The sequence below is a fragment of the Ranitomeya imitator genome, chromosome 6 (genome assembly GCF_032444005.1).
Source record: "Ranitomeya imitator isolate aRanImi1 chromosome 6, aRanImi1.pri, whole genome shotgun sequence".
NCBI lineage: Eukaryota > Metazoa > Chordata > Amphibia > Anura > Dendrobatidae > Ranitomeya > Ranitomeya imitator.
Window position 1 is genome coordinate 449,160,241 of NC_091287.1, and position 14,398 is coordinate 449,174,638.

The window sequence follows — 14,398 nt, forward strand, 5'->3', positions numbered from 1 at the left end:
GTATTAATGATTTAGGCATGCATTATAAAATGATACATACCTCACTTTCAGCTAAAATGTATAAAATATTTACAACCAAAATGTAACAAATGAACATGATAAATATTACTTTATACCTTTTGTATGTAAATGTCCTAGTCCATTCACCCAGACAGTGACTCGCTCCATAATTATGTGAAGTTATAAATCTACTATATAAAGCTGAATGTGTGTGTGTGTATGTGTGTATGTCCGGGATTGGCATCTGCACCGTCGCAGCTACAGCCACAAAATTTTGCACAGTCACACGTCTGGACCCCGAGAGCGTCATAGGCTATATTGTGAGGTGAAATTTTAACCCCGCGCATTCCAATTCACCAAACAATTTTGCCCCTATCTACATAATGGGGAAAAAAGTGAAAGGAAAAGTGTTGGAAGCGTCGCAGCTACAGCAACAAAATTTTGCACAGTCACACGTCTGGACCCTGAGAGCGTCATAGGCTACGTTGTGAGGTGAAATTTTAACCCCGCGCTTTCCAATTCACCAAACAATTTTGCCCCTATCTACATAATGGGGAAAAAAGTGAAAGGAAAAGTGTTGGAGGCGTCGCAGGTACAGAAACAAAATTTTGCACAGTCACACGTCTGGACCCTGAGAGCGTCATAGGCTACGTTGTGAGGTGAAATTTTAACCCCGCGCTTTCCAATTCACCAAACAATTTTGCCCCTATCTACATAATGGGGAAAAAAGTGAAAGGAAAAGTGTTGGAGGCGTCGCAGCTACAGAAACAAAATTTTGCACAGTCACACGTCTGGACCCTGAGAGCGTCATAGGCTACGTTGTGAGGTGAAATTTTAACCCCGCGCTTTCCAATTCACCAAACAATTTTGCCCCTAACTACATAATGGGGAAAAGTGAAAGGAAAAGTGTTGGAGGCAAATTGACAGCTGCCACATGTGAACAAGGGGGACTTAAAGAATGAGAGCGATGGCGCCAAAGAGTATATACCGTACAGTTGCTAAGGTGGGACCCCGACATGGGATACTCACCACACACGGGGATATGAACACACACACAAAATACGCCACACACTACCACGAGCTTGAACACATATACCACCCTCAGCACACATTTCACCACACATACACCAACCTCTCCACATAAAAGTCGAAACACAAAAGTCGCCGCTCAAAACTCACCACGCGCAAAACTCGCCACATGCAAAAAATAGGCTCACGCAAAACTCGCCACAAGTGCAAAACTCACCTCATGGAAAACTCGCCACACGCAAAACTTGCACATGCGGAAAAATTGCCACATGCACAAAATTTGCAACACATGCAAAAGTTGCCTCACACAAAACTTGCACATACTCAAAAGGCACCAGACATAAAACTCACCACGTGCAAAACTCGCCATGCGCAAAACTTGCTGCACACAACTTGCTACACTAACCTGTCACATGCAACTCGACACACAAAAAGTTGCTACACGCATGTTGCCACACAAAACAAATGTACCATATAGGAAATACGGCAGCTGTCAGTCACATGACCTGTCTATTATGTGTATGTGTAAGCTAATATATACTGCCAGGGGGAGGGCTTCCTGTTGGCTGGGGATTTATCAGGCTGCCAATTTAGCTTACAAATACTGAGGTAAAAATACTGAGCAAATAACGTGTGAACGAGGTCTAATACAGGAGGAGATGACACACCGGTATATACTATATACAGGAGGAGATGACACACAGATATATACTATATACAGGAGAGATGACACACAGGTATATACTATATAGAGGAGGAGATGACATACAGGTACATACTATATACAGGAGGAGATGACATACAGGTATAAACTATATACAGGAGGAGATGACACACAGGTATATACTATATACAGGAGGAGATGACACACAGATATATACTATATACAGGAGAGATGACACACAGGTATATACTATATAGAGGAGGAGATGACATACAGGTACATACTATATACAGGAGGAGATGACATACAGGTATAAACTATATACAGGAGGAGATGACACACAGGTATATACTATATACAGGAGCAGATGACCTACAAGTATGTACTATATACAGGAGGAGATGACATACAGGTATATGCTATATATAGAAGATTACATACAGGTATATATATACAGGAGGAGATGACACAGATATATACTTTATACAGGAGGAGATGACATACAGGTATATACTATATATAGAAGGAGATGACATACAGGTATATACTATATATAGAAGATGACATACAGGTATATACTATATACAGGGGAGATGACACACAGCAGGTATATACTATATACAGGGGAGATGACACACAGCAGGTATATACTATATACAGGAGATGACATACAGATGTATACTATATATAAGGGAGATGACAAACATGTATATACTGAGGTGATGAGGTGAAAATGAGAGGTGTGAGTGGAAAAATAGTGGAGTGATCAGATAATGACAGATGTGAGGTTGAAATGACAAGTGATAGGGGGGAATGAGAGGTGTGAGGGAGAAAATGAGAGATGTGAGGGGGAAAATGAAAGATGTGATTGGGAAAATGAGAGGCGTGATGGCAAAATAAGAGAAGTGAGGTGCTATAACTAACCACAGATATTTACTATGCCCAGGCAACGCCGGGTTCTTCAGCTAGTAAAATATATAAATAAAAATATAAATAAAATTATTATTATTATTATTAAGTTCCATGCAGATTCTATGTAGATATAGTAATAGTTTTTTCTCATTTTTTCTGATGTCTTTGTGATTTTCACTTATTTTTTTCATTTATTATCAGGGTTTTCGTTTGCAAATAATTCCCAGTTTGCAAGGGGCAACATATTTTCTGAGCCAGTCACCGAACAGCAGGTACAGCAACAAGAAACCTACAAGAACTTCTTACGCCAACAGGTAACTAGTTTTAAACAAACCCAAAGAAAACACAATGTGCATATACCCTAATGAAAATAAATAAGTAAAAATGCAAGTACATTAAATAACATAGGGTATTTAGTAAACACTGTTTTTGATTAAAAAAAAAGCAATAAAGCTGTCCCAACGCGGCAAGGTGTACCCAATTGGGACAGGAACTACACTCTCTAATGTTAAAACCTACCTAGTGTTAACAGTGGCAGAGAGTCACAGGGTCCCAAACGGACACCCAGCTTTGGATGGACTATATTTGAAGCTCAGTTGAAGAGGGGCCACACCCTATTTGTACTGAATACAAAAATACTGAAGAAAAACAGAAAACTGTCCTTCCTGAGCGCTTTTGGTGATCCTGTTTAACAGAAAAATGTTGGAAACGTGGCCATAGATTTACTGATGTCTCAGGCAGTCCATAATACGCCTATAGTATTTGAAGTGCCTGCAGTGTTTCTCAGCAAGACTTACGATTCAATAATAATCTACAGTATATACTCAAGTATAAGCTGACCCGAGTACAAGCTGAGGCACCTAATTTTACAACGTAAACATGGATAAGCTTATTGACTCGAGTATAAGCCCGGGTATGCATTGACCCCTCATCCCTGTCCTGCTCTTTGCCTCTCCCTGCTCTCCTAGTTTGCATTGCTCGGCGTCCTCCCCTTTCTATGCATGGCTCCACGTCCTTCCTCTTCCTCCCCTTCTATGCATGGCTCCATGCCCTTCTCTGTCCTCCACCTTATATGCATGGTTCCATGTCCTCCCCTGTCCTCCTTCTATGCATGGCTCAGTGTCCTCCCCCTTCTATGCATGGCTCCATGTCCTCCGCCTTCTACGCATGGCTCAGCATCCTCCCCCTTCTATGCATGGCTCCACGTCCTCCCCCGTCCTCCCCCTTCTATGCATGACTCCATGTCCTCCACCTTCTATGCATGGCTCCACGTCCTCCGTTTCTATGCATGGCTCCACATCCTCCCCCTTCTATGCATGGCTTCACGTCCTCCCCCTTCTATGCATGGCTCAGCGTTCTCCCCGTCCTCCCCCTTCTATGCATGGCTCCATGTCGTCCGCCATCTATACATGGCTTCACGTCCTCCCCCTTCTGTGCATGGATCAGCATCCTCCCCCTTCTATGCATGGCTCAGCATCCTCCCCCTTCTATGCATGGCTCCATGTCCTCCCCCTTCTATGCATGGCTCAGCATCCTCCCCCTTCTATGCATGGCTTCACGTCCTCCCCCTTCTATGTATGGCTCCACGTCCTCCCTCATCCTCCCCTTTCTATGCATGGCTCCACGTCCTCCCTCGTCCTCCCCTTTCTATGCATGGCTCCATGTCCTCCCCCTTCTATGCATGGCTCCACGTCCACCCCTTTCTATGCATGGCTCCACCTCCTCCCTCGTCCTCCCCCTTCTATGCATGGCTCCATGTCGTCCGCCATCTATACATGGCTTCACGTCCTCCCCCTTCTGTGCATGGATCAGCATCCTCCCCCTTCTATGCATGGCTCAGCATCCTCCCCCTTCTATGCATGGCTCCATGTCCTCCCCCTTCTATGCATGGCTCAGCATCCTCCCCCTTCTATGCATGGCTTCACGTCCTCCCCCTTCTATGTATGGCTCCACGTCCTCCCTCGTCCTCCCCTTTCTATGCATGGCTCCACGTCCTCCCTCGTCCTCCCCTTTCTATGCATGGCTCCATGTCCTCCCCCTTCTATGCATGGCTCCACGTCCACCCCTTTCTATGCATGGCTCCACCTCCTCCCTCGTCCTCCCCCTTCTATGCATGGCTCCACGTCCTCCACTTTCTATGCATGGCTTCACGTCCTCCCCCTTCTATGCATGGCTTCACGTCCTTCCCCTTCTATGCATGGCTCCACGTCCTCCCCTTTCTATGCATGGCTCCACGTCCCCCCGCTTTTATGCATGGCTCAGCGTCCTCCCCCTTCTATGTATGGCCCAGCATCCTCTCCCTTCTATGCATGGCTCCACGTCCTCCCCCGTCATACTCACCCTCCTCACGCGGTCCTGCACGTCCCTGCATCTCCCTTGTACGGTGCCGGCAGCTCTCCTCTCCTCTGCTCAGCTGTCATGTGGTAAAGCTCATTAAGGTAATGAATATGCGCTCCTTGCCCATTACCTTAATGAATGGTACTACGTGACCGCTGAGCAGAGGAGAGGAGAGCTGCCGGCGCCGGGCAACTGAGATGCAGGGACGTGCAGGACCGCACGAGGAGGGAGAGTATGACATCACAGCCGCTGGCTCCTGCTGCTTCTCCCCCTTCCCCACCGACTTTCTGGGACTGTGACTTGTGTATAAGCCGAGGGGGGCATTTTCAGCACACAAAAATGTGCTGAAAATCTCGGCTTATACACGAGTATATATGGTAAGTACAGTTCAGTAAAACTGCTATAGACCATGGGAACTCTGACAGTAATTTGGGCACCAAGGGGGCGTTATTATGGCCATGTAAAGTCTGGGCTGTCACAGATTCTACATGAGATTGATGTAGGGTTTCTCCCAGTTATGCCCTCCTTACAGATCTAGTTTTTCAAAAGGTACATTGTAAAAACATGGTAACGAATACTAATAATACACGCATTGTAGATTGTGAGCCCTCACTGGCAGGGTCCTCTCTCCTCCTGTACCATTTGTGACTTCTATTGTTAAGGATTATTGTATTCGTTTTTATTATGTATACCACTTTCTCCTTCGCCTCATTGGGGGACACAGCCCGTGGTGTATGCTGCTGCCACTAGGAGGCTGACACTAAGTGATACAAAGAAAGTGATCTCCTCCCCTGCAGTATACACCCTCCTGCTGGCTCTCAGCTCCTCCCCTGCAGTACACCCTCCTGCTGGCTCTCAGCTCCTCCCCTGCAGTATACACCCTCCTGCTGGCTCTCAGCTAACCAGTTCTTGCTTAGTGTCTGTAGGAGGCACTTGGGTCTGGTTCAGACCCCAACGTTTTTATTTTATTTTTAACTTTTCTGTAAAATTTTTATTTTTTAATTAACGGAGTGAAGGGGGCGACGGATCCTTTCAAGGTTCCAATCTCCCCCGAATCATCAACAGGCGAGTATACCTCCCCGTACCCTCTCCTGCGACGTGGGAAGCCATGCCTGAGCTCACTTCAGGGGCGACGGTTCCTTCACAGTCCCGATCTCCCCACACCAGCAGCAGGCGACCACATGGAGTGTCACCTCCATGTATCCTCTCCTGGAGCCAGGCCTACAGCCGGACAACTGGCCCTGTCCACCCGGGGGCTGAACTCCGTGGATGTACAGAGGCCCCTCTCTATGGCGTCCGAGCAGCCCCCACTGTCCCACCACTGTGAAAGCGGATGGCACAAGGAGGCGGACGGTTCCTCTCCACCTCCCTAACAAAGGGATGATGGATTGAGGTTTATCCCTCTCTCCCTGCACCGTCCACGCTGCAATATCCGACCTGCAGCAGAACAGTAGAGTGCGCGCGCTTTCCTCAGCGCTGAAACCCAGTCATCGCGGCGGCTCCATGCTGGGACGTGCACTGATGCTGAGTGGATCAGCGGTGGCCTCTGCAGTGGGATATTTAACATGCTGACAGGCAGCCTCAGCTTCCCTGTGGCCCACCTCCCTGAGGTAACGCTCCGGCCGGCTGCAAAAATTTAGCCCCCGGCTTTGGCCAATGTGTAGGCTGCATCCCGGAAGCCGCGCCCGCACTATGGCGCGCTAAGACGGCTCCGCCCACCTTTTCTGGCGCTTCTTCCCTGGCACTGGAGCGATCACTTCCCTCAGCAACACTGGTATTGCTCACGCCGGCTGCATAAATTTAGGGCCTATTCATGGAAGTCACGTGGCTCCTCCCACATCACGTCTGTGGCTCCGCCCCCAAAATTGGCGCCTCTCGCTCTCTGCGAGACTTTACCACCTCTGCAACTCCCGGTGGCCATCTTGGTCCACCCTGCCGACACACACACACAGGGGCTATGGTTTTGTATTAAAGGGGCACAACGACTCTGCATCCGGGTAAGGAAGTACAGCTCTCTTCCCCTGCATCTTCCCCCTGTACTTAACATGACCAGTCTTAAAGGCACATGACCAGCATTCCCTGGTCTTAAGGGCATATCACCAGTCCAAAGCCGGTCACCCTAAATGAGCTCAGGAGCCCTCCGCCGCCAATCCCAGCTTATCTCAGAGTACCTAGTTCCCTGAGTGGGTTTCGTCACTGTCGCAACCCATGGATTCTCTGACAAGAGATTGAATACCTCCGCGAACCCTCTGTGGCTCAGAGTGCTCGCAGGACCAATATAGATGGTCTCTTTCCTTCAGGCTAGCAGGGGCCACTAGTTTTCTAGAAACGTACAGGCACCTAGAAACGTACACGCACCTAGAAAATGGAAGTTTCATTTCCTGATCTCTCACCAATGATTTGCTGAGAACAAGTCTCTGAATATGGATCGGATATTGCCTTGGTTCTGGACTCACCAGAACTTCAGAAAAGGATGGATTTCCCTATTGATATCATCAACCAATCTCTGTAGATTGACAAGGACTTCGGTTCTACTCTAGATTACGCAGTGTCCCTCATGAGGAAACTAAAGTCACTTGCAGAGCATCTGCCATTCACCCGGACAGGGAGCGTCCGGATAAGCGATCCACTGGACAGAAACCTCTGCAAGCGCGGTATCCTTTTTCAGCCAATATGCAAACACGAGGGGTGTTCCCTCCACGTATTCTCACCTAAGACATGAGATGCCATGCCTGGTCTGATTCTTAAGGGTGACGGGTCCTTTTAAAGGACACGATCTCCCCACACCAGCAATAGACGAGCACATGGAGTTTCGCCTCCATGTATCCTCTTCTACAGCCAGGCCTAACGCCGGACAACCAGCCCTGTCCACCCAGGGACCTTAACATTGTGGATGTAGAGAGGCTCCCTTTTTTGGCATCCGAACACCCCCTCTGCATCTCCACTATTTATCAGATGATGCAAGAAGGCGGACAATCTCTTTCCACTGTTAAGAGGATGGTGGATCGAGGGTTCATCATTTTAACTCCGCACAGTCAAGAGAGCGGCGATAGTAAGAGACGGTTTTTCCTCCTTCTGCATGCAGCCGCGCATTCTGCCACTTGGCATGTTAACCAGGTAGAATCTCCTGTGGTATACCTACCAGTATCCCTACCCGATGAATCATCAATTAAAAATTCAACCGACTGTCAGATAGCAAATCTAGTTAGTTCCGTCTTGCGGCCTCCAGTTCAGCGCTCTACCCTCCCTTAGCCGCCGCATGTGTTGCTAGAGCAATGGTCTCTTGGTCAGAGACCTTAACTATTTTTATTTCCTATAGACCCAACCAGCAGTGGATCAGTTGTCCAGGACGGTCTAGATCTAAGGGATCTTGGTTCCAAAATGGGGACCGAAAAGTAAGACCGACCCTGAACCTCAAACTTCTACCAAGCTTGACAAGGTCCCCCTTCTTCGGATGAAGTTCCCCTGCTCAGCCATTACTTCAACGGAAAAAGGTGGAGTTTCTGGCATCCACCGACATTCGGGATGCTTACCTTCACGTTCCTGTGTTTTCCCCTCTTCAAAAATTACTTCGCTTTCCCTTTCGCAAACAGCATTTTCAAATCACGACCTTGTCCTTCGGCCTTGCTACCGCACCCAGAGTGTTCACAAGTGTTATGGGGCTGTCATGTTCCTCTTGCACCCTAGAGGCGTGGTCGTCCTGCCCTATCTGGTCGTCTATATCTCTTGCGATACCCTCTCTTTCCTGGGCTGGCAGCTAAACTTAGACACGTTTTTCCTCATTTCCAGCCCAGCAGATATCCTTTTTGAGGATGATCCTGGAATCTTCCAGAAGTTTGGTGATTCTCCCTTGAGACAAGGCCGTGGCCCTTCAACAGGGAGCTCGCGCACTTGTTCACTAATCCCCCTCATTCCATTCGATTTGCTAGGAGTGTTCTGATGAAAATTGGTGACGATAATGGAAGTGGTTTCCTTCACTCCTCTCGTTTTCTGCAGGTCAATCAGGCTTTCAGAGGGAAATCTCTGAGCTCCTTCCTTATCAAGGGAAGATCCTTTCTCCCGGTTATTAGTAACTACCAATGCCAGTCCTCTCCTCCTGATCATTGTTCTGGGGATCTGAACGGTACAGCTAGTTCTACAGCAGGTCCACTGCCTTCTGGCGGGTCACCCCGTCTGATTCAATCGGACAATGCCACGTTTGTGCCATACGTCAATCATCTAGCAGGTACCCACGGTCAAACGTCATGGCCGAGGTACCTCACATTCTCTGTTGGGCCACGATCTATCATTTGGTGATCTCGGCACTACACATCTCAGGTGTAGAACTCTGGGCAGCGGACGCCGTCAGGGTCCCGCCTCATGTGAGTGGGAACTTCACCCGGAAGTCTTCCATCAGACCTGTCTTCTCTGGAGCACTCCAGATGTTGGTCGGATAGCATCCAGACTGAACGCCAATGTACTCCTAAGTTCATGGTCCGGCCTCCAGGTCCAAAAGCCATCGCAGTGCATGCTCTGGTTCTTCCATGGTACCAGTTTCCTTAACCCCTCTTCCACTACCTCTGAGATCTTTTCGGAAGCAGGAAGGGCCCCCTAGGAGATCCGCACTGACAATGTCAGGTTTTCTCGTTTGCGGAACTAGTACCTTTTCGTCATATTGCAACAAAACTGCAAATATGGACTTCCTCGCAGGGAGTCTTCACCTGTGGTTCTTCCCTATCGCATACCGTTAGATCTTTGGGACCTTAATAATCCTGGGAGTCTTACAGTAGACTCCTTTTGATCCGGACAGACTTTGCTATCAGGGAAGGTCCCCTTTTTTCTCTGCGATCTCCTCATCCTGACGAGTCTTCGAAGCTAGCCGCTCTGTTCTTTCAGATTTTTTTCCCTTATTACCATCAAGGCAAGGTTGTCTACAGGCAATCCCCATCTCTTGTTACCAAGGTGGTATTGTATTCCCAAAGTTATGAGGGCATCATTCTTCCCTCATCTCTTTCGGCACCAGTCCACATAACGGAATGGGTTCGCCATATTCTGGACGTGGTGAGTGCTCTAAGTAGGTACGTCTTGAGGACGGCATCCTTCCGAAGGTTGGACACCTTATTTGGGCTACCTCACTGTAAGAGGACTGCTTCCTGATGGTTACAGGAAAGGTTTAACCGTTTCATCGGCCATGTTAGCTTGGTGGATTTGTTACACCATCCAGGAATCCACCGTGTTAGATGTCAGCCTATCTCCCTGTCTATCGAGGTTTCTCGGATTCTAGGCACCAGGCGTCGGCACGACTGCAAGCTTGCGGGTTCGTCCAGTCTGCATGCATTCCTAAAGCACTATAATTCCCAGATTTCCACAGATGTGAGTCTGGGCAGGCGGACTCTGCAGGCCGCGATGTCGCACTTGTAAGTAGCAGTTACACAGGGCCTGATGTATTGTTGCCCCCCACCCAGGGACTGCTTTGGGACGTCCCACGGTCTGTGTCCCCCAGTGAGGCGTAGCAGAAATAGGGATTTTTGTGTACTCAACGTAAAATCCTTTTCTCCGAGCCAATCATTGGGGGACACAGCTGCCACCCTATTATTAGCTTGTGCTTGTTTTATAATTTGACATGCTATACTCTCATATATACAATGTGACATGCTATATGCTCATATGTTGCTATTGATCTCCTACTGCTTTTGCCCTGAACTGGTTAGCTGAGAGCCAGCAGGAGGGTGTATACTGCAGGGGAGGAGCTGAGAGCCAGCAGGAGTGTGTATACTGCAGGGGAGGAGCTGACTTTCTTTGTATCACTTAGTGTCAGCCTCCTAGTGACAGCAACATACACCCACGGTCTGTGTCCCCCCATGAGTGGCTCGGAGAAAAGGATTTTAAGGTGAGCACATAAAAATCCCTATTTTCACATTTAAAGCGTCATGAAATAAATGGCGCTATAAAAATAAAAAATAATGATAGTGAATACGACTTGTCTCCAAAACAGATTGAAGAAAAGAGACGAAAAGAAGAGGAAGAGCGAGAACGAATTCGTCTTGAAGAAGAAAGAGAAGAAAAGCTTCTAGTTGAACAGAGGGCCAAGATTCAACGAGAATTTGAAGAAGAACAAAGCAAGAAGAAAATGAAGGAAGAAGAGGTAATAGAAACTGATATTAAGCGTTAGTTCAAATTGTTGATGTTAGTAACTAATAACTGGTTTTATTGCCTAATCTGAGAGCTGTAATCCGACTGGCTGCAATATACTACTAACGGAATTTCCATGTTTCTCAAATTTCTCCAGCGTGTTTACCTTAAGGAGATTTAAGGAGACTCCTCCCACAGCACTATCTATCTATCTATCTATCTATCTATCTATCTATCTATCTATCTATCTATCTATCTATCTATCTATCTATCTATCTATCTATCTCTATCTATCATCTATCTATCCATCTATCTATAGATCTATCTATCTATCTATCTCTATCTATCTATCATCTGTCTCTATCTATCTGTACTACATTCATACTAGAAGAATACAGCAGCACATGGTATACTCTAGATCTATACAAACATTAAATATGTGACATTTGAACTGCATTACTGCTATAAATGAAAGTACTTGGCACACAATTTGGCCAATTCTTGTTGCCCACCAGCCACAAAAAGGTGACCTATCTCTGCTGTGACTCCAGCCAATTCTATCAGACATCCCATTCCCAGGCCAAAAGCCTGCAAATATAAAGCTAGTGTTCAATGCTAATTGACAACAGCCTAAGACTGAATTAGTTTAATTTAATGTGTCTGTCTTGACCTATCTTGGGGGCACACAAGAGTTGTACACTAAGCACCTCAATTTTATAAGTATAGTCTATATAGCAGTGATGCCTTTCAAATATCCAGTGTTTGCATACATCTTAACATACACAGTGTGCTGCTGCTGCACTGTTAAATTTATCTATATAATCGTCTAAGGCTACTTTCACACTAGCGTTAACTGCAATCCGTCACAATGCGTCGTTTTGCAGAAAAAATGCATCCTGCAAAAGTGCTTGCAGGATGCGTTTTTTCCCCATAGACTTGTATTGACGACGCATTGCGACGAATTGCCACACGTCGCATCCGTCGTGCGACGGATGCGTCGTGCTTTGGCGGACCGTCGGGAGCAAAAAACTCTACATGTAACGTTTTTTGCTGCCAACGGACCGCTTTTTCCGACCGTGCATGCGCGGCCGGAACTCCTCCCCCGCCTCCCCGCACCTCACAATGGGGCAGCGGATGCGATGAAAATCTGCATCCGCTGCACCCGTTGTGCGGCGCTTACAACGCTAGCGTTGGTAACCTTGGCCCGACGCACTGCGACGGGCCGAGCCCGATGCTAGTGTGAAAGAAGCCTAAGGGTCACTTCCGTTTGTCTGTCATGGAAATCCCGCGTCGCTGATTGGTCGCGGCCGTCTGGCCACGACCAATCAGCGACAGGCATAGTCCGGCCGCAAATTCCCCTTCCCTACTCCCCTTCAGTCAGTGCCCCCTCCATACTGCCCTCCAGTCAGTGCCCCCATAGCGGTTTAGCAGTCCGTTAAACAGACTGCGTTACACCGCGGCATAACGCGGTGTAACGCAGTCCCTTAACAATGCTATTAAGCCTGTGTGACCAACTTTTACTATTGATGCTGCCTATGCAGCATCAAGAGTAAAAAGATCTAATGTTAAAAATAATAATAAAAAATAATCATTATATTCTCACCTTCTGGCGCCTTTCCCGCTCCTCGCGACGCTCCAGCCCCAAGAATGCGTTGAGATAATGAGTGGAAATGACGTAGCGGTCTTGCGAGACCGCTACATCATCATGTGTTATTGCCGCAATGCATTACTGGGAACGGAGCGTCGCAACGAGCATCGCTAAAGGCCAGGGCTGGATCCGGGGGCCGCCAGAAGGTGAGTATATAACTCTTTTTTATTTTAAATCTTTTTTTAACAGGGATATGGTGCCCACATTGCTATAAACTATGTGGGCTGTGTTATATACTGCGTGGGCTGTGTTTTATACTACGTGGGCTGTGTTTTATACTACGTGGGCTGTGTTATATACTACCTTGCTGTGCTATATACTACGTGGGCTGTGCTATATCCTACGTGGCTGTGCTATATCCTTCGTGGCTGTGCAATATACTACGTGGGCTGTGTTATATATTGCTTGGGCTGTGTTATATACTGCGTGGGCTGTGTTACATACTGCGTGGGCTGTTATATACTACGTGGGCTGTGTTATATACTACGTGGGCTGTGCTATATACTACGTGGCTGTGCAATATACTACGTGGCTGTGCAATATACTACATGGGTGGTGCTATATACTACGTCTCTGTGCTATATACTACGTGGCATGTGTTATATACTACATGGGCCGTGTTATGTACTATGTCTCTGTGCGATATACTACGTGGCCTGTGTTATATACTGCATGGGCTGTGCTATATACTACGTGGGCTGTGCTATATACTATGTGGGCTGTGTTGTATACTATGTGGGCTGTGCTATATACTGCGTGTCCTGTGCTATATACTACTATACATATTCTGCTCTACCTCCCGTCTCGCGCGCTCTACCTCCCGTCTCTCGCTCGCTCTACCTCCCGTCTCTCGCTCGTTCTACCTCCCGTCTCTCGCTCGTTCTACCTCCCGTCTCTCGCACGTTCTACCTTCCATCTCTCGCGCTCTCTACCTCCCGTCTCTTGGGCGCTCTACCTCCCGTCTCTCGGGCGCTCTACCGCCCGTCTCTCTCGCGCTCTACCGCCCATCTCTCGTGCCCTCTACCGCCCGTCTCGGGCGCTCTACCTCCCGTTTCTCGCACGCTCTACCTCCCGTCTCTCGCGCGCTCTACCTCCCGTCTCTCGCGCGCTCTACCTTTCGTCTCTCTCGCGCTCTACCTCCCGTCTCTCGCTGGCTCTACCTCCCGTCTCTCGCTGGCTCTACCTCCCATCTCTCGCTGGCTCTACCTCCCGTCTCTCGCTGGCTCTACCTCCCGTCTCTCACGCGCTCTACCTCCCGTCTCTCGCGCGCTCTACCTCCCCCGTCTCTCGCGCGCTCTTCCTCCCCCGTCTCTCGCGCGCTCTACCTCCCCCGTCTCTCGCGCGCTCTACCTCCCCCGTCTCTCGCGCGCTCTACCTCCCCCGTCTCTCGCGCGCTCTACCTCCCCCGTCTCTCGCGCGCTCTACCTTCCCCGTCTCTCGCGCGCTCTACCTTCCCCGTCTCTCTCGCGCTCTACCTCCCGTCTCTCGCGCTCTCTACCTCCCGTCTCTCGCGCGCTCTACCTCCCGTCTCTCGCGCGCTCTACCTCCCGTCTCTCGCGCGCTCTACCTCCCGTCTCTCGCGCGCTCTACCTCCCGTCTCTCGCGCGCTCTACCGCCCGTCTCTCGCGCGCTCTACCGCCCGTCTCTCGCGCGCTCTACCGCCCGTCTCTCGCGCGCTCTACCGCCCGTCTCTCGCG

General features: G+C 48.6%; 1 protein-coding gene across 5 annotated transcripts in view; it reads left to right on the plus strand.

Annotated features, from left to right (window-relative positions):
• CSPP1 (centrosome and spindle pole associated protein 1) overlaps positions 1–14,398 on the plus strand; it is a 147,928-nt gene that overhangs the window by 103,434 nt on the left and 30,096 nt on the right. For all 5 annotated transcript variants that reach the window (XM_069731439.1, XM_069731434.1, XM_069731436.1 and 2 more), the window contains 2 exons: positions 2,807–2,919; positions 10,917–11,066. In XM_069731439.1, the coding sequence (XP_069587540.1) occupies positions 2,807–2,919; positions 10,917–11,066 (263 nt within the window). The remainder of the gene's footprint in view (positions 1–2,806; positions 2,920–10,916; positions 11,067–14,398) is intronic.